Here is a 21,619-nt window from a genome sequence, read left to right as displayed (position 1 = left end):
TACATCTTGTCTCCAAGAAGAGATCAATTCCCATTTAAACAGCCACTATTTGGACACATCAGTAAGAATCAGTTCTTTTGGATATTCAGCCAAAAACAGGACTGAAAATCTAGTGCTAGCTTCCTTAGATAAGGACATTTTGGCCAACCTCCACTGCTTACAGCAGGCTGCCTATTTTTTTTATGTTCTTGGACAAAATACTGACAGACTACTTTTATCAATGCTTCTGTCTTCATTTTTCAACCTCAGTGGAGGACTGACATATGTACATCCACCTGCAGCTACACAATTCATCTGAACATAGGCTCATATTAGGTTCATCATTACATTTAATCAGCTGCTTATTCAAGGAACTTTCCTTCATCAAAGTCCTTGCTGATACACCATGGAGTAGAAAGCATAAAAAGATTTTAAAAGAACTGATACTCCCACTTCTGTTACCTATTTCAGTATATGCAAAATTGCACTACAAAGTCTTCCTTCAAACTAAGTGATATGCGAGCCACAAGAACAGGAAGTAAGCTATTACCTCATCCTCCCTAATTTGGGCAGGATGCCTTCTGCAACTGGCATCACTTCTGTGATCTGTAAGTAATTTACACGCAGTTGCAATTCTTCTTTCATCTCCTGCTATGTGAACCATTTGACTGGTATTAATATGACAGTTGCCACAGAGACAGTTAATATGTTTTTACCTGGAGGCTCAGAACTGGGAGTTTTTATCTTCCCAAATTTTTTGAAACACTGTGTGTAAGCTAACCAGATTATGAGACCAACTCTATCTCTAGCCACTTCAGTCTGTGTTTGATTTTATATGTCAGTAACCCAGCTTTACGAAGTGCATAAAACCACCATGCTACAAATAGCACTTGTGAAAACAGGATATGAAGGTTAGTAACAAGCATGTTAAACTTAGCAAACCTACACCACATTCACACAGCTGTCATGACTACTTTGGGGGTACTAGAATTAAAAACTTTCCTAGCTGCCTTTCAATACAATAGCAGCATCTACTCTTCAACTCAAACGAAAAACAGACCAAAACAAAAGGATGTTTCTCAGATGCAGTAATCTATGAGGTGACATTTAGATCAGAAATTCCCTAGGAAAGCAAGCATCTTCAATAGGCATTCATTCTTATAAATGAATTATGAACTTGCATAAGTAAACTGTGACAATGGAACCTCCTTATCACTGTTACAGAAAGATAATGTGGAAACTTAAAAATGGGAAGCTTTTCTATAAACATCAACTTTGTGGTTAAAATGTAAGATCCAAACATGCCAACAAAAAGCAAGATGAAATATCTTGCTGTGATTAATGAACAAACAGGATCACTTCCTAGTGGACTTCAAGCCTACCAAGATGCGCTTACATTTCCACCCCTTGAAAATTATGAAACAGGTAATTCCTTACATCCTCCGACTCGAAGACATGGCAAATCATTTTGTACTGTCTCTTTCCATCCTGGGAAGGGTGAGATGCTTCCACATTATCCTGGGAGTTAGACCGTGGCATTCTCCTGCGAGCCATCAGAACAACTATATTCCCTATATCTGCGATGTAAGAAATGGTCCGCAGAGGATGATCCATCATAGTTTCCTAGGGAACAGAAAAAAAAACAATCTGAGAAGCTGTTTCAGTGAAGTTTTTACTGGACTCTGAGTACTATGTCAACATAAGACCTCAGTTAAGTGAAGCCCATACAAAGAACCATACACAAAAGAAGACCCCAATAGAAAACAGGAGTTTTGCTTTCCAAAGGAATAAAGCAAAAAACATGTTTTATGAATTCAAATTTACACAAAAACCTCAATATCAGAACCTGAATATGCTGGGGATGTACAGATTCAATGTGCAAAGCACTACAGCTTTCAAATTATCACAGCCAACCATTCCTGGCTACTATGGGCACAACCAATACTTGCCACATGACAGCTAATAAAAAGTGAGCTGACTGCAGTCAGTTCACCTGAAATTTCTAATAATTTAACTACAGACATACCAGAAAATCGATTATATGACATGGCTCTTGAACATGGATTTCTTCCTAAGAAATCCTACAGGGAAATAAAAGAGCCAGCACTTCTTTAAAAACAACTTCTGGCAGACAGGTGAAAGTCTATTTCAGTAGCCTACTGTTACAAAGGTATCCTTGTGTATACCTGTGTGTCTGCATTCAGTACTTTAATTCTCTGTGTAGAAATGAAGAGATCCACTTCAGTCATGGGTTGAGATTCCCCTTCTGGAGCCTGCAATTAAATGAATTAGAGTCAAATGCACACACAAAGTAGCATCCTTACTAATGATGTTAGATCACAAGCAGGGGTGTACTAAAACACAGTCACCAGAACAGCAATGCAAGATAGAGTATTAGACTGCAGAAGCTAAAGAGAAACACAAAGATATGGAAACTACATACGGATTTATGAAAGTGAATTGGATATCAAACAATTGTTAACCCCATAAAAACTTCCTTGGTATCTTTACTGATCCAATAAAGTTATATGTGACTGCAACTTGAACTGTATAGATATTTCATGCAAATTAGTATGATTCTCCCATTTTTGCCACATTAGCAATCCCACTTTAAAGAATTTTTTTTCACACCAGCAACAGAAACACCTAACAGTTACTCTTGCCTGAGGAACTTCTTTTTAAGCTTACAGTGACTGCTCAGACCAATGGAAAGAAAACATACCAAAGGTGGGTCTAAGCAATTCATAGGGCAGTTCTGGTAAGAAAGCCTTCACAATCAGACAATGTACTAATCAAGCATCAATCCCAGCACAGAAATAAGATGTGTGTCAGCAGAAAGCCAATGCTTGTAATTTATTTTTTTTTACAAGTTAAGATTTGTTAAAAGGTATTTAAAATCTCCATAAAGAAAACTTGTTATTAAAGTAAGCCATTATCAGCAGATTACCATGTATATGTAAACTTTTTTTGCATCCAGCAATTTGACATATCTGTGAATCAAACAAATAATTCTTTATCTAGATAAAAGATAAAATAAAAATAGATTCATTTTTAATCCGTCATTTTACAGAGTTACAACCTTTTCTGTGTTAGTCCTGTTTCTTTAGCATGGATTTTAGGTACTGCCTGTAACCATTTGATAATTCCAATTTTTACTCTATTTCTAACATGAAATGGCTAATGATAAGCAACAAAAAAAGGCCAACCAGGCAACTGATTTCTGAGAAATGTCAACTTGTATGGTGGCTCAGAAATAATCTTAAAAAAGAAAACAAACAAAAACTTGCTGGATGCAGAAAATAACACAAAATAAAAAGAAAGGCAGAAAAATCTCCCAGAAAACAAAATAACAGGCATAAAATAAAGCTGATGGAGTTTGTACTGCACCTTCTTCCTGCTTTTGGCTAATTTCTGGGCCATCTGCTTAGCATGGAATAAACAGAGACAGGAGAACGGTTAGAGAAGAATTTACAGAGACTCCAAGTCAAGCAGGAATCTGCATGCTAATGCCAGGGCTCACAGACATCTAGCTGCTCTAAATTAATCCCAACTCAGATTAATTTTCTTTTTCTTCACTTATCCAAGTTTATCATAACCACTTTAAAACATGAAAAGAAACCACACTGAGAAGATCAGTCAAGAAACATACAAAAGTATTATTTTTTTTCCATTCAAGATACTGCTCTCAACAAACAGGTTTTTGCTTATTTGCTTGTTTGTAAGAGAGGAAAAAAAAGCAGCTCTCCCTCATTTGCAGTAGTAGAAGCCATGAGTACAGCCTTTGAAGCAACACCTGGATAGACAGTGAAAGAAGAGTTTTAACCATTTTATTCCATTGTTTTCTGATCTAAGGAATTTAAACTAGAAGTTGCCTAAAACCCCCACATCACAATCTTAGAACCAATCAAACAAAAAACAAACAAAAAAATCCCACATTATAAAACTTCAGTAGTTTCTCCCAGAAAAACAGCGTGACAGAAGCAACAGAAGCTAACCTTCACCTCCGTTTTCTCCTCCTCACGTGCAAATATACCCATTGCCAGCATTCACATTACATTTCTGAACAAAGATTTCCTCTGACAACTGCATATCATCATGTTTTTTTCAAGAAAAGCATGTACTTCATAGCTACAGCCTCTGAGAACAGTCTCTTGTCACTGATTTGTCACTAGTTCCACTGAATTATATCCAAACATATACTGCCCCACTGCAACAAGTGTATTACACACTGCTGCTGTGACAATAACAACACAAACAAACATCACCTTTCTTATGATCTTGCAAACATTATTCAAACCAAGGTGAAATGAACTTATGAACCTGCTTACTAAAGAAATGCAATACTCATTAAGCACGCAGATATCCTTTTACTTCCAACAATTAATGTTAGCCAATTAAACTTACAGGCATTCTTGTAGAGGCCTAGCATTGCAACATTCATGAAGAGAAATTCATAGCTAGCTGCTTTTATGAAGAACAAAAAGGAAGCCTCAACCAAGAGACACAAAGAAAATTTACATAGACGCTCACCTCTTTATTCTGTCAATTTTAGTGTAAACGAATCTGAATGCAGCTACTGAAATTTTAGACGTGCTGCTTATTTACAAACATGAAAAAATATTCTCACATAGGTTTTTAGTCATCTTTTCCAAATGGAGTAATATTGGATAGTCTGGTGATAACAAACCACTGCAAAAGCAATTAGAACAGCTTCATGCTGCATTATATTAATTTATAAGGCTCTGCATTATATTAATTTACATTGGTACTGAGAAGTTCTATCCATATGTTGAATAATAGAGTCCTGGTATACACCGGGCAAGGGGGAGACACTAATGAGACTCAAACCCTTCTCCAAAATGAAGATCCCCTTCCACACAATTTTCCCCTCCCTCTTCCCCCAAACTGTACATAATGATCGACCTCACAAAAGTAGAAAAGTATAGGCTGCAAAGATGAGAAATTCAAAATTCTGCTCTTTGTTCCAATGAGAGTGTATACTCTGTATTACTCTTTTTGAAGAATGATTTTCAAGTATTTCATAGAACTAAGGTAATGACATGGAGCAACTGATACTAAGAAGTGATTTGACACTACACAGAAATGTCATGAAAGAAGTTACAGTTCACAAAAAAAAACCACCACCACCACCTCATCAAATTAGGATAATTTCACATTATAGACTATCAGTCAAATCTTCTTCATTGTTATTTTGCTAATGAAGACCAGAAGATTATTTCAGTGTGCTTAGAAAGAAGCTACCTGATTTAAACATAACGATATATTTTTTAAATACAAAGAGCCTCTTCACCTAAACAAAATGTAACCACATAATACTCACAGTACTCAAAATCTTAAATCTTTAAATATCAACAAGATTTCACTTTTCGGCTTAGATATTCTCAGGCCATTTAATTTCTACAAAAAATGTACTGCAACTTATCAAACACATGAAAGATACCTGGTAAACAAAATATGTGGAAAATTAAATTATTGGCGCATCTTAAGGTACATTTAGCAATTCAGTTATTTGATAGCTCGAATTTGACGAATCTCCCGATGAAAAATAATACAGAAAGCTGTTCCTCTGTATGCAAATTGTAGCATCAGCTCTGCACAAATCAGATGTGAACTGTAAACACAGAAGTTTTTTTTTCCTATACTGCCATAAGTATTAAACTTCAAGTATGAATTTCAAGTAAACAACATTGTTTTCCATGCCATTTAAATGAGTAAGACTACAGTCAGAAAACAGTTCAATTCCTTTCCTAAAACTAAAAGTACCTCTTGGTGGTAGTATGAAATCAATTAAGCTTGATGAATGCCTTCAAAGCATTGTATCTGTTGCAACTTATGTTGACTTCACATAGTTATATGTCCATGCACCAAAACCCTCAACTCTTCTGCTTTTATCTGCAGAGGTACTTGTTTAAAGAAAAAGTATGAAGAACTGTTTTCAAAGTTTGTTCATATTTTGAAGGAATTAGTATGTGGTCTAACTGCTCATCTAAAAGGAAGCATTAGAAGAATTATTAAATTCAAAAGGAACACACTGAGATTAGAAGGTATGTGAGCACAACAAGCCTTAAACAAAGCTGTTCCTTCTTTTCCAATACTCTTAAGTTTACAGATTTTTCTAAGATCTGTCTTAATTCATAAACTTTGGCTATTTAAGTAGTGATTAACCTAGGAGCAAGAACTCTATTTGTCATAATGAAGCTCTCACTAAAACGTTTGGCTTGAATGGCAATCGCCAACAAAATCAATCAAAACCAACACCAAAGATCTCAAGGGGCAGAGGGGCACATTTGCATTTCCTTCATGTAGAAGAACATAATCAGCCAAAGAACTGTGCAATGGTATTGTGTGCCATGCAGTAAGCAAACAATTTTCTGAAATTCACTTAGTTTCAGAAAATTATGCGCACAAGCTTGCTTTTACCAGGTCAACTGTACAACTACTAGGACCTACGACAAATTTACTGTAACCAAGAACATGCAAGCCTGTTCATTTAAATGTATAAATTATGGATTTGATGAGTGAAATAAGCTGAACAGATTCCTTCCATGTTGAGGCACAGCAGTGCTGAGGCATAACAGAAACCTCAAAAAGAACTTTATTCTGCTAATGAATTTCTTAGACTCGTTAACTTTTCTTTATAACTCACGTTCAAAAAGCAGCACTACGTAACTGATTTACCTTGCAGAAAAATAAGGCACTTAACCTTCCTGAAATCACAGACAACCCCACACAAGAAGACTACTGCTTACATATCCACAATTTAAAGGTACAGCATGAAAAGTAGCCGGAATCATTCCTCACCTTGATTCTGCTGACAGCTTCCTGAGCCTGCATCATTCTCACATTCTTGGAGGGAGTTTTATCAGACAGGAGCTGAGTTGAACCAAGATAGTTGGCAGCAAAAATGATTCCATCAATTAGGTCTTCAGGATCGCACGGTCCAGGAACTGAAACAAAGGAGAGAGATCACTGCAGAAAATCACACCGAATCATGGCAAAATACAACACTGACAGCTTGAGCCTGCACCTGGTGGCTGTAAATGCTCCTCTAAATTACTACAGTTTCCCATGACAACATGGCAAACAGTTCTTTCAGAGCACACCACGTAAAAGCTCTCAACATCTCTTCCACAATGATTACAAAAACTGTAATCATTAATCCAATCTGTCTCTTACAATAGGTCATTCTTCTTGAAAGGAATCACCTTATAGCAAAATCTCTCACAGCTTTTGCTGTTTCAAAGAGACATGGTAATAAGCTCTTCTCTCATCCACCAAAAATCTCCTTGCAATTCTAAGACAGTTATAACTAAAAGAGAAAGGGTGCAATTTAAGAATAGCCATCAGTTACTTGCTCACTGTCAGCCACAGTTAGTACACGGCAGAGGAACGTCCCTGGCAATGCTTTACAGGTACCAACACCTCCTCTTATCAAGGAGACTGATAGCGCAATTAAACAAATTACTTTTATCTCACAGGCCTTTAAAAATCATTCTCAGTCTCAACAAGGATATTAAGGGAAAGTACAGAATGCAGTAAAAATGCTGCTACATATACAGAGCGCAGGATGTTCCAGTGGGAAAAAGCAGCACTGAAGTCCCAAAAGATTATCATCTGATTTTCATCAACTTCTCTGGAAAGTCAGAGGGTGAGGAAGTACTCAATGCCTAACAATTTAAATCATTATAAAGCAGCATTTGTTATCTGCAACTTTTAGATATAATTGCCAAACACACCACACAAAAACTGCGTATCTAAAACTGCAACTGTATGTTGCAATTTAACACATTGCTACATGTTAGAATTGTCAGGATCCCAAAGGAAATCTGGTCGAGCTGAGCTTCTTGCTTCCTTAGAAGTGAAGAAAAGATAACTGATGTTCAAGACAAGTGAAAATGTATATCTTCTTAAATAATTCATCTGGCAAAAGTAGTTGGGTTTGAGGGCTTTTTTAAGTTTTCTATTCTAGGAGCAAAGCAAAAAAACCCAAAAAACAAACAAAAAAAACCCCTAAAATGTTAGAAAGGAGTTTTCATTAGCTCAAGGCTTTTTTTTTTTTTTTGAAAAATGAGGCGATGGAGCCCAAAGTTTAACATTACTTACAATGCCAATTCTGTTTTAATTATAATACAAGAGACCAACAATCACTTAAAACAAGCATGAGAAACTTGAGCCCTGAAGAAATGCAAGTAATTTTTAATAATAGAATAACAGATCTAAGAGATTAGTAGAACAATCAATTCGTAGTCTAAAGGGAATGGCTGATAATCCCACTAATTATTTAAATACAGCAAACTGTAAAGCCATCCAAGAAATTCCAAGACAGTCAAAACGACCAACTCTATTTCCAGCACTTTGTAAAGCACACGTTGCAACTGCTAGTGGGGCAGAACAACAAATGAAACTTCAAATGTTTGGCTTCTGTTGTGCACCCATAACAACATAACTGAATTTATCATTTTGTTTGTCTGCGTGGAGTGCAGATTCACACAAAAGGTAACATGAGTTCAGGTAGTAGGTAATTCGTTTTCTCACGTCTTTCTCAATAAACACATCCCTATTACAATCTGACCTCTAATACAGGAAGCATTGTGTAATTAGAGGACAAGTAGCTGTAAAGCAGTGCAGATCTCCTCTGACAGGCCTACCAATTAGTCCCATTAATTCAATCTTGCTAATTAATCCAACTGAGATTGGAATGAGCATGACACTTCAAATTAGTGCTAGACAGAGCACTACAGTCATCTTGCTTAACCTCTTTTCTTTATTTACCATAAAAAATTTAGCAGTGTTTTATGAGATTCTGATAAAAGCCTAGTGGATCAGACAGGAATTTGGAATGAAACACTAAAAAACAGAATGTATGCATATTCCTGAAGTTCAGAAAGAGCCTAATAGGATTTAGCTCAGGCTACAGATTGAAAACAGTTTGATCTAAATCGGTGCACCCAATTCTAGTAGCTTTTCTATTCAGCAAATGAAAATAAAATTTTATGCATTATAAATACTGGAATTCTTAAGAGATGCAAAAATATTTAGAAATCGTAGAACCACCTTACCTTCAACATAGGTTGGAAATGAAGCCAAGCTTTTTCTGGACTGTAATTAAGACAAAGAACAGAGCATGTGCATATACAGATTAAAAAGTTCTCCATGCCAAAAAGAAAAAAAAGTTACTAAAGGAAGATTCTTGTATATTAAGATTTACTATTCTATCTGGTACTTTCAGACTTGAACCAGGTACGTAAGTTCAGTGTATTCCATTTACATGTTTAGGTATCAGGCAAAATGCTAAGCTCAGTTTTCAGTTACATGCTGGTATCTGTTAGCATATTAACTATCAAATGGCGCTCTGCTTTCACTAATCTAAAGGTACGCAGGAAAACACATCACACCTCAAAGATCAGAGTTTTCCCACCACAAATGAATGCCATGTAGAAACATACAAAATTACCTTATGCTTTTTTATGACCAAAAAATCAGCTCAGTTAGTTATTCATTAACCAAATTTTGTTATTCATCACGATTGTTTTTACATATATCCCTCACGTCACACAGCCTATTAAAAACATTTCAAATTTTATATTCTGTGGTATAATTGAAGCCACTAGAACTTTGACACCAGCTCTATTTACACTGCATCAAGCATAAGAATATATTTGCTACCTTCAATTCTCTAAAAGGTGAATGGTTCAAAAAACTTATTTTGTATATGTCAATACACAGTGCAAAGGAAGACCTTATTTCCAGCTGCAGCTTTCCGTATGAAACACACTGGCTAACACTTCAAACACCTGAAAGCTACAAATTCAGTAAGACTCACCATGTTATTATACTCAATAACATACTAACATTGGAAAAGTTATCAAAGAAAATTCAGTATGCCACATACAGATGACAATAAATAATGGAAATAGATGCTGATATCACAAGCATCGCAAGTAAGAATTTTGGATAGCCCAAGGATTACAAAACTTTAATGAACATATAACTGATTTGTATCAGCAGTAACTCCTTCAATGACTGTCCAATTCAGTAGTATTAAAAGAAGTGCCACATATAGTCAGAATACTGCACAGTATCTTAGACAGTTTCGAGGTGCAGTTATACATATTCATATTTATACCAGTATGAAAAATTAGTCTCCTTTATTGAAGGAAACTTACTAGGTTCTGTATGATAGTGATAAATATAGGTAGACCAGGAAGGTCTCTGTTAATTGACAGACTAATCCCAAAAAGTTTTTTCCATTTTTGCAAATGGAAAATACATGCAAGTAATTTTTTTTTTCAAGCACCGATACTGGTCTTGCTATAAAAACCACTCAAGAAAGAAAAGCAAAACATACATGACAGTCAACAGTCTGTGCAACCCTTAAGTACTTGTTCCTTCTAAAAATGACTAAGCTGTACTGCAAAACTAAGAAGACTCCCCACCAGAGGTAGTACTAACATAAATAAAGATGTCAGTAAACCACCATCTCCTGCTGCCAAGGCATATCAGCTGCTGCGTAGATAGAGACATTCATTCACAGATGTGTGGCTCTTTCACCTCTTCAGATTAATGTTTTTTACTGCACCACCTACCTATACAGGCTCAAAAGTCATTTGCTGTTGCTACTCGCATGTAGCTAAGAAGGCTATTTAACAGACGGACGCTGACCACACCAGAGGACAAATCCACTGCACACCACAGATAGTTTATGCAAAGAAATGTCTTTTCTGATAAACTTTTTTTTTTTTTTTTAATTCAAACAGTGTGCCCGAAGTTTATAAATACAGATTTGGCAACTATTCAGCCATCTGGCTAGCGGATACAACTTCTTCTCAAGATAAAACCATTAAACTGTCATTACACACACTCTTACAGTGAAAACTCTCACCAAAAAGTCATACTTTTTCTTTTGTTCTTTATCCAGGTCAAAGGATATTCCACTAAGGCCACAGGAATACTAAAGAAACAGGCAAAACTGCTAATAAGATGAAATCTACACCTTTTAATTATCCAAAAATAATGAAATGCTGAGATCATCAATATTTCATTACTCTTGTTAGTATTTTTACTGCCTTTTGGCATAGCATTATACAAACTGTACCTTAGAAAAAGGTTTTTATTAAGATCTTGAAAGAATTCCCCAAAACTATGACTCTGTTTTATCACTCCTCTTGCATGAAGATACTAAAGCAGGCACTATTGCTCATTTGAGAGGAACAAATGGACTTATTCATCCTACTGTGGATTTTACCAGGTTTACCAGGATTAACTGTCACCATGCGTGAACACATACTAAAAACTGAAATGAGCAGCACCTTATCTTGTTTTCCACATTTTTCCCCTGAGTAAGTTTATCTAAAAATATTTAATAGTTAGAAAGTACATGAAGTATCAAAATTTATAAGCTGAAGAAAGCTAAACGCTTGAAGAAGCTAACAATACTGCAGCTAAAAATGTAATGACGCAATCCACTGATTAAAAAAAAGGAAAATAAACCAAATTTTGAGTAGGTGGAACTAGCATGCTGTAAAAAGCTAATAGGTGAAATAATGCGTAAGAAAGTATTTAGCTGCATTGTGCAAAGCTTTATTGAGGAGTCAAGAACTCCTGAATTCTGACTGTGAATCACTGGCAAATTATCATCAGATCACATTTAGTTCTTCCAACAGCTCTGTCTGCTAATATAGTAATGTTAATATACTAAGTAGAAAAAATTACTAAACTAATTTTATTTAAGGAGGATTATTCACCTCTCTGAGAAACATTACTTTCTTTGTTGGAAGACATTTTGAATGGGAAAAAAGAAAGAAGCTCCTTCATTTGTCTCTAATACAAAAGTGATTTCTTCTGTTCTTCTTCCAGCCTGGTAAGTAAATTTTGCAGCAGCCAAACAGAGTCAGAAATGTCATGATAACCATTCTGAAGAATGTTAGAAATTCAGTTGGACAGCCAGGCAAGCACAAGGGGAAGAAGCTGTAAATCAGCTGTAAATCAGTAGTTTGTTGTAGTATTGACAGAAGAGAAGGGATTGCACAGGTCTAGGAGCGGAATGACAACAAAAAGGCATGAGCAGCATGAACAAGACTGTGGCTTTTAAAAAGGTTTCACTCTACCTCTTTATTAGTGGAGGGCTCTGCTGTACTGCAGACATCCTGGTGATGTTGCCTACTTGACGACTCAGCACCCCGAGGTGAAGAAGAATCTGGAGATGGAGACTAGACATGGCAAGAAAATAAAATTAAATAATGATCTGAGTGAACAATGTAGAAATTCTTCTTTCATAATTTCCTCTCACTTGGCAGAGGAAATAAGAAATGAGTGAAAAAAAGGAAAAATAAAAAACAAAACAGGACAAACATTTTTGAGATGTTGTAACCCTTGACTTTATCACAATGATAACATGTAACTCAGTACCTCACTGGACTTGGTCTGAACAGCTAAATCTTTTCAAAAAACCATTTATTTATCAGTAATGTATAAAATAAACAGGTGGAAGACTTGAAAATCTGTACACAACAGCAATAAAGACCGAGCCAAAAAGTGTGTCATAACATCATTTTTGTGAGGTAAATGGAGGATTGCCTGCGGCACTGGGCCAACTGCTTACATTTACTGTCAGCATTCAGCAACACTGCAGTCACAGGGCTGCCAGTTGCGCAAGAAATTCCTGTTACATACAGGCAAATGATTCTGTGAGCTTACTGAAAGCTGTGAGCAACACAGACCCATGTTCTAGAATTCTGACATTTAGGAAAGAAAATATGAAGTCATTAAGCAGAACTAAGCTGTGATGGTAGACAGGCGAGTTGATCACAACCAGAGAAGAGATTCTGCTAAAGGTAACTTACTCTTAAATGTTAAGCTGTAAAGATGGAAGACTGCAGTTTCCCCTAGCAGCACAAAGACTTTCAGGCATAATAAACCTGAAGTAGTAAATTAATTTCATTTAAGCAGAAGCAGGCTGTAAAACTTGTCCATAAATGTCAGTTCCACTATCTTTAGAAATACCTTTTATTAACTGTACAAAGAAATACTAACATACTCAAGGACTTCTTAATGTACTAAATGGCTATACAGTACCAGTATAATCAATGGTTCTTCAATCTGGAGGATTTACAAACTCTGTAAACACTGCACAGTTCATTCTATGATCTAAATAACATACATGCCTCCTACATCAAATTTCCTAATTTCCTTTACTTCTTTAACCCATAGCCTTTAACCCATAACCTGTGTCTCATACCATTTCCTAGTCATTCAGCATCATCATATTAGAACATCACAGTATAAAAACAAATGGAACAGCATACAAAGCAGTATCATCAAATTTCCAGCTCTATGTGATCTGTCAGTGAGTATTTTGGTAAATGTGGGAAAGGCTATTCTAACCAGAAGCTGTTCCTGATGAATGCTGACAAAGAACGCCATAGTGAGGTACCACAGAAGGGCAAACTGGAATGCAAACGTGACACAACACTGCGCTGGAATTAATGATGGTGACCAAAACATATGAGAGTACAAAGCGTCAAGCCAGCACGCATTTTAAAGGCAGATTTTCAAAAGGTATTTGCAAAACAAGTCTATGCACATGATAAAACATAAACCCTCTAAAGCAACTTTAGCATTTGTTTATACAAGCTGAGTTTTTAACTCAGCAGAGCCAGATTTCTACAACCTCCTTTGATATAGGGAATTTGGCTGATTCAACAGTTCATCAAATGAACTGTTGAATCAGTGGCAATGATGGCAAAATAGTCTAATACCATTCTTTCATTTTCTTTACAAGAAGAAAAAAAGAATCCTCTTCCCTAACCAAAATTATCAATAATAATAATATACTGCCTAAGAATAAAAAATAACAAACTCCCTACAAGAAGAAACAAGTACTGCCCATGAAAACTTTTCTACCAGCGTTTGAAGAGGAAACATTCAGTTTTCCTTCACATCACAATGTTTGTTCAGAGCCACCACTCACAATCCACAAAGAAAGAATGCAGTCACAGTCTGGAAGTAGCTTTTGTGCCAATAATGAAATAAACTGACAAATCACAGTGGACAGACAACTTGCACAGCTGTTGTACAAACTGAATTCTAAAATAAATGCTTACCGACTACTTCATTATCTGATAAGAAAACAAGTTCTAGAAACTTAACAAAAATGCTTTCAGAACAATCAAAATAAATGCATGTGAAGCATGCTGTTATTACATAGAGAGATCCAGCAGAGGAATGAAAGTGTTTTCTAAAGTGCAGTAATAAAAAAGTACAAGTTGCCCACTTGAATATCTACTTACGCTTTTCTTACGATACTCAACCTGGTACATCCAAAAATTCTCCATCTCAATTTCAGTGTTGTTTGATTCTAACTAACACACAACTCACTCCACTTGAGAAGCCTTCCCTGCGATTGCTCAAAGAAATTCTGTAACAGAACTTGTAACTGGAGAGGATGAAGCATTGTGTTGCATGGAACTTATCCAGGTCAATCCAGCTGGCTGCTGAATAACTTGTGAAGAAAAACATAACCAGCACTGAAACTTCTTCAAACACAACCACCTGCTTTCATTTTATAAAAGCAATGCTGTTTTACCTGTTTATGGCAGTAGAGTCTCTGAAAAACAGTATAACTTTGGGCCACAAATAAAACTGGAACAGAAAGGATGAAATGCTACTTCCGCACAGCAAGATGAAGTTAAACAAAAGACCATTACTTAAAATGTCTGCATACAGGCTTCTTGGCCAAAGAACAGCAGATTACCTCTTCCTGTACCTAATTCCCAGAAGATAACTGGGTAAAGCAAGGGCTTTAAATTTAATTGACCTCAGTGACAAAAAGTTCCCTGAATGCTACCACACATACTAAGCAAAGGTCAAAGCACTACAAAATTTTCAGATCCAGCATGCAAGTGCAGTCAGATCTGTGCCCCGTTGTTTTAATTGTCTATCCATTGTAATTTGTCAAACTATTTCTTGCTATTAATTTAAAACTGACTTTCAGACCATGACTGCATTCCTTATATACTACAGAAAGTGTTATTAAGCATTGTACATTCAGTATAGTTATGAGCTACTGTTGAAGTTGTTCTTTCCTTCAGGAGGAGAAAGAGTAAAGAAAATGCACCTAAATTCCACAGCTAAAGTTTTTAATAAGCAATCCATCACAGCTATCCTTTTCCAGGACTTGATTCAAAGTATACCTCATTGAAGACAACAGACCATTCATTTAACAGATGCTGGATTAGGACCTTGAGTTTGTCAGAAGCTCTCTTACTGTCTACATGGCCTCTATGTCTTTCATGTAGTGAGGGGCCCAAAACTGAATGCAGTACTCGAGGTGTGGCCTCACAAGACTTATGTAAGTTTGATTTCTGATTCTTAAAAATGGAACTAAAAATCAGATTGCTGGATCTTAGGAGCACTAACATTTTCTCACATCAGGAAACATTTTCATCACTTCAGGAAAGGTCTGGCAGGAAAAAAAGCACTTAAGTAGAGCTCTGTGAATTCAAGTTAGTGACCTGTGTCTGTTATATTAATGTATAAAAATGACAGTATAAAGGAAAAAAACTTGATTTTACTTCTTTGCTGCTAGCTCAGTTCATAAAAAAAAAAAGAACAAACTGTAATTTTCATGTGCCAAATATGAAAACATTTTCTTGGATAGTTAAGTACAACACTAAAGTACCACAAGACAGTGTGCTTTATAAGTAGAACTTTCCAATGCAAAAAGACATAAATCACTCAACACAAGTAATCTACCTTCCACTCCTACCAATGGCTACCTCAACTAGCTATCAGAAGGCAATATTTCCTGGCCAAAACTGCCTATTTTGTTGTTGTAGAGCATCTACTGTGACTTGAACAGTTAAAATTCTGTTCACTAAAAACTAGACTGACACCATCAACATATAATTCATAGCTTTTAAATGATCTCAAGTACCCATTAAGAATAGAGCTAAGGAGCTAAATTTCTTTACAATATAACTAATCATTATTACTAGTCTGCTTTGTATAAATTTGCATTAAATGTAGTGTTAAGATGAAGGCTTTGGAAAAAAAAAGAAAAAACTATTGTACACATACACGCATACTGTGGAGCAATGTACGGAATTCATTTTTTACCTGTGACACAAGAAAGAAACTCCAATTTGTTCTCCAGTTAAAAATGTGACACAACCACATCTGTCTGCATAACAGCACACTCATGCATCAGTTTCATAGGTGGTTCAGGACATCCTCTTAATACTGCTAATTTGCGCAGATGATAACAGAGGTTAACTTGAGGGAAGATAACAAACTGACTGATTTATTCAAATGAGAACAAAACATTTAGTGGCTATAGCACCTCTCCATATAGAAATCCCAGGCACCCCAGGTGACTCCTGCTGCACATTCAGCAACTCAGAGGTACCACTCTTTGCTTCAACGAGCAGACCACTGCCTTCAGCAGGGACTTTGCCTGTGCAGTGCAACTTCTGCTGCAAAAAATGACCAAACAGAACACAAGTAAGATACTTGCTTATAGTCAACAAATCACTATTCCTGTAGATTCAGATATGGCCATAAATAGCCTGTAAACACAGCTAAGACAGGTTATGTTTTGCATGTAGTTTAAAGTGATCTGCAACAGTGAGACATGCATGTGCCAAAGAGGTTGCGTATGATCAGAAATGAGCTTTATATAAGATCTGAGAACGTAAGCAGTTCAAGGCATCTTGGTTTGAGGTGATCTCACTGGTTTGGCTGAAGATGTCTGCTGATAATAAAGCTTCCTGCCACTCAGAGCCAGAAGACAGTGACTGACAAACCTCCTGAGGGATACGAATGTCTGCGAGTGCTGAAAGTCTGAATAAACTAGCTTTTAAAACACTGTCCATTACCGTCTGCACAAGACAAACACATAATTCTACAACAAAATTCACTGAGGTTAAAAAAACTGATTTTTTTTATCTGAGTTATGATTGCTTATCTACGCCAATGTCTTTCAGAAAAGATCCCAATCTGTTAACTGTTTTAATTACTAAATCTTGGATACAAAATACAAATATACCTAAGGATAAGAAGAACATTAGATTTGATGCAGAAAATTAATTCAGATGAGCTTACAATACATGTATCTCAGACTGCTAGGGAAAGAGGCCCTTTGCCTGTTCCAAAGAACCTCTCAGCCACAGAAATCAGGAGTAGTAAACATGCAGTACCATAGCCACACTCTATGGGCTGGTAACTTCTCTCTAAATAAAACCTTAAGTCTGTACAAGCTCTGACTGTCCATCAGACAGCACACATATGAAGAGGGCAGGGTCCATTCAGCAGCGTGTGCAACAGAAGGAAGGCTGACAGCACAACAGGACTCCTAGAGCTGGTGCAGTGCTGACTGCTTCTCCCTGTCAAGCATGGACTTCCACAGCTGTACTTTCACTTGAATTCATAGTTTGAATACAGTTCCATAACTCAGTTTAAAAAAAAAAAAAAAAAAAGCGTGCTCTAGAAAGCACTTACCATCATGAACATTAATTGATAAATGTCTCACAATCATAGAACACTCTGAGTTAGGAGAAACCTACAAAGATCATCAAATCCAACTCCTGGCTCTGCAAAGGACTACTCAAAATTCAAACTCTATGTCTGAGAGTGGCGAAAGTTAGAAGGCAGCCTAGCACGGACTTACAGGACAACAATAGTGCAGTGTCTGATGCACGGACTCATGTGAATGATTCAAACTGTTTATTACAAATTTCATACCACTTATATACCTTAACATGTTTTTTTTTCTAGCTTTCTCATCCAGCCTTACAACTTTCCCATCCACCTTTACATGTCAATAGAGCATTCTACAAAACACTCTTCAACCATTCATGCAGGCACTTATCCAATCAGAACCGTAAGACATTCTTTTTTCTTCTAGAGGTGCCCTTGGTACTCATGCTGTTTATCTCGCTCCACAGCTGCTGCTCTGAACAGTTTTTCTTGTATTCCAACATAATAGCAAAAAAGGGCACAAGCAAATGACAGAGCAAAGAATAGTATTCTACAATTGAGAAATGTCAATTGAGGATGACATGAAAACTTAGTCATAAATCTTAAAGACCTGGATGCAAGATGTAGTGATTCAATACAGGAACATTAAGGCATCTTAATTTTCTCATAGACAACCCTCAGCTGGTACTCACTGCTCACAAAAGCACACATCACAGGACCACAGATGTACATCTTAAAGAATGAGGATGCTAAATGAATGGTGTATTTCTTGCATTTGCAAACACATGACAGTGTACTTTCTGACATTCTTTATAGAAAATACATATTTTTTTACGTGACTACTACTGCATTTTCTTTTCAGCAGTACCCTCAGCTACTAAGAAACTCTGACTGGCTTTCTTCTGTGTGACTGATGAATCACCATAAAACTTTCTGCTCTGGGGATTAAAATAAATATATTTTTTTTCTCAAGCTGAACTTTCTATAGATTTTTAAGACTGTGATCTTGACAGAAAGATGACCCATAGTTTTTGTGCTCAACAAAGAGTTTTAAAAGGCTCACTCAGAGAAAGAAAGCAGTATCTTAATAATACAAACTCATATTTATTTCACTTCTATTCTTCCACTCCCAGTTCATCTATTAGTGAAACCTGCTTAATTATTTAAAACAGACTTCTTTATTCCCTTGTTAATAAAACATCAGTCATTTTCTGGAAAAAGTGAGGCAACTTAATCTCCATAAAGACACTCAATCACAATTGAGATATACAGCTGAGAACTCAAGGATTGAAATAAAATACCCATAACAAAAAAGAACAGAGACACAGACAATACAGCACATTCTGTTTTATGTGAAAGGCTTACTTTAAGCTGTGAGTCTCCACCTCACAAATCCAAGCCATCTACGTATTCAGTTTGAATTTGCACTAGGTGATGAAATCACCATCTCAAGTGTCTGCAGAGAAACAGAGACTGTGGCCACCACTGAGGGATCTTTACAAAACTGAAGTCTCAGAACACAGCAATAAAACATTCCTTGCAGGTCAACAAAACAGTTTTAAGATCTATAATTTAATAAATAACAGACCTCAGTAAACCACTGTTTTCTCCTGATAGTGGAGGAAATAAAGTAGGTAATCTGACTCTATTCTTTGGTCATGAGAAGACAGAAATATTCCTTAAATCCCAGCCAAAAGAAGATCTACTTGAGTGTTTGGGCCTTTTGGTGAATTTCTCAGCAGGCCCCTATATTTTCACAACATAAAAAGCCACTATTATCACAGCTGACATTTTAAACGATTTTCAGACCTTTTGTACAATTTATACCAGAATACTCCACCTTATTCTGAGGTATCTCCTACGAAGAACTACTATTTGTCTACTCTGCATCCACGCACTTCAAACATCTTCTACACTGATCTTTAAGCACTATAATTCCTATGCTTGGCTAGTTGTACCAACAACAATTCTCTAGTGGACAATCTGAAAAGAGTAATAAGCCTGAGCTACCTAAATGAAGTACAGGCATTCCCTTCCACGGAGATAACTGTAGGAACTGAGAACAGTATCCCTTTAGGGGATATGTAGGCAGACCATAAGCTTCACACTGGCCTCCAGCTATAAGTATTGTTTAGTAGCTATGAATAGAGTATCTCCAGTTTCACACTGAATTAACATAACTGCAGCTTCACAGCTCTTTTCCATGGGTCAGTTTCCTGATGTCACATTTCTCACAGCTGAGCAGCTTTAACTGTTACTGCACTTGAAAAAGATGCACTCATGAGGATATTTCCAATAGATTTTAGAAATTTCCATAGATTTTAGAAATGTACGTTGATTTTTCCTATCTCAGATGTCAAGCTACAAAAAAAAAAAAACAAAAAACAAAACAAAAAAAAACACACACAAAAAAAAACACCCACAAAAAAACCTGTATTTACTACAAAGACAAAGATTAAAGATCAGTGTAGAAGACGTTTGCAGTGCATGGGTGCAGAGTAGAAAAAGGAATAATAGTTCTTCATAGGAGATACCTCAAAATAAGGTGAAGTATTCTGGTACACAAATTGTACAACAGAGAATTGTTCAGGTTTCATCAAATACACAAGTACTATACTTTTCCACAAACCACCTGGTACCTAAGAGAAAGCATCACTAAAGAAGGTGCACAAGATCACTGCAGCAAAAAGTCTCTATTGTTTAATAGATAGTTGGTTACCCTATTTATTTATTCACACAAGCCTGCTGTCTACCTTTGACATCATCATACTACCCATTGCAGTAGAACTTCTCATGGCTGTTGAGTAGTTTTCATTCTTTGTATACATACAATACATTTGCTGTGGGGAGAAATAGAAAGGAGTGTCTGAAATTCTTGGCAGATTAAATATTAAGTAAATGTGGAAACATGGCTTCTTAAGAACAAACAGACTTTTACTCAAGTGATCTGTATCCTTCAGATGTTTGCTGCATAAATCTTTCCTAAATACCAAAATATATCCATCTGCAGGCTAGCCGAAAACTTCTTGGTTTCTAGCTTCTCAAAATAGTCTCTGGGCAGTACAAAATCGTCTTCGTCCACACATTCTTCTATGAAATTATCATCTAAATGCTCAGAACTAAGGAGTGACTTTATTGTGGAAAAAAAGGAAAAGAGTTTGTCATATTTAATGACTCTCAACTGGAAACCGTTCTCCTGACTCTCTAGTTGAATTGCTCTCTCGAAGAGCTCCTTGCTAAGCAAAAAGTGACCATTACTTAGCTCTAAAATGGACTCTACCAGTTTCAGTATCACATGATTAACTGTACAGAATGATTACAAGTATTTCCAAGCAAAACAGTTTTGTTTAAAAAAAAAGCAATGTGAGGACAATTTTCAAAGCAGACCTTCCTAAACAACGAAGGCAATAAAATACTCAATTTGCATCATCTGATGGTCCATGGTACTTCTAGGCAAAGAAAAGCATGTCTGCACTGCCTCTCTCTGTCATTCCTTCTTATATCAAAACCAAATATTAGTAGTCAGATTGAGTTACAGCTCTGGCATCGACTTGATTACACTGAAAAGCTTGTGCTTGAGGATCCTGTTTCTCTTCCTTCCAAATTGAGAAGGAAAATCTACATCCAGATAAACAGGCTTTGGCTACATTTTCACTCTGATCACTCACAGTCACTTAGTCAGCATTAACACAAATTTGTTCAGTTTACTGCTATGAAATCATAGAAATGCTCTGTTTAAGAAAACAAGCTGTTCAGAACAGTATAAGCTGAAATATGATGTGAAGAGTCTACTAAAGCATACACCATACAATCTTAAATTAGAAACAAAATCCCCATCCACTCCCAAGTCCTGTACTATATTCTTCTTCTGCAATACAGACTTCCCCCAATCTGCTACAGATCTTCTAAACCATTATTCGACTTACTTTCTCTTTCCAAGAGCACAGACTGCCTGTACAGTCTGTACAGACTACAACCACCATTTAACTTTGCACAGAGTTATACTTATCACTACACATCACTGTTTTAATTGTAGTTGGAACTTAAAATCTCAGTCAGGTTCTTACCTATCAGACAACGAAAACTACTGAATTGGTGCAAAACTGAAACACCAAAGTACTTCAATATAGATACCAATATTGAG

At 36.3% G+C, this 21,619-nt stretch overlaps 1 protein-coding gene across 7 annotated transcripts in view; it reads right to left on the bottom strand.

Moving 5' to 3' along the window:
• APBA1 (amyloid beta precursor protein binding family A member 1) overlaps window positions 1-21,619 on the bottom strand; it is an 80,218-nt gene that overhangs the window by 8,434 nt on the left and 50,165 nt on the right. For 5 of the 7 annotated variants that reach the window (XM_052700645.1, XM_052700651.1, XM_052700652.1 and 2 more), the window contains exons 3-8: window positions 12,108-12,209; window positions 9,060-9,099; window positions 6,802-6,947; window positions 3,367-3,399; window positions 2,166-2,252; window positions 1,417-1,602 (exon numbers count right to left, since the gene is read on the bottom strand). In XM_052700645.1, coding sequence (XP_052556605.1) covers window positions 1,417-1,602; window positions 2,166-2,252; window positions 3,367-3,399; window positions 6,802-6,947; window positions 9,060-9,099; window positions 12,108-12,209 — 594 coding nt within the window. The remainder of the gene's footprint in view (window positions 1-1,416; window positions 1,603-2,165; window positions 2,253-3,366; window positions 3,400-6,801; window positions 6,948-9,059; window positions 9,100-12,107; window positions 12,210-21,619) is intronic. The other 2 variants (XM_052700648.1, XM_052700650.1) reach the window with 2 other exon arrangements.

Source organism: Tympanuchus pallidicinctus, unplaced genomic scaffold, assembly GCF_026119805.1.
Source record: "Tympanuchus pallidicinctus isolate F22 unplaced genomic scaffold, pur_lepc_1.0 scaffold4, whole genome shotgun sequence".
Classification (NCBI taxonomy): domain Eukaryota; kingdom Metazoa; phylum Chordata; class Aves; order Galliformes; family Phasianidae; genus Tympanuchus; species Tympanuchus pallidicinctus.
This window is presented reverse-complemented; position numbering and strand designations above follow the sequence as displayed.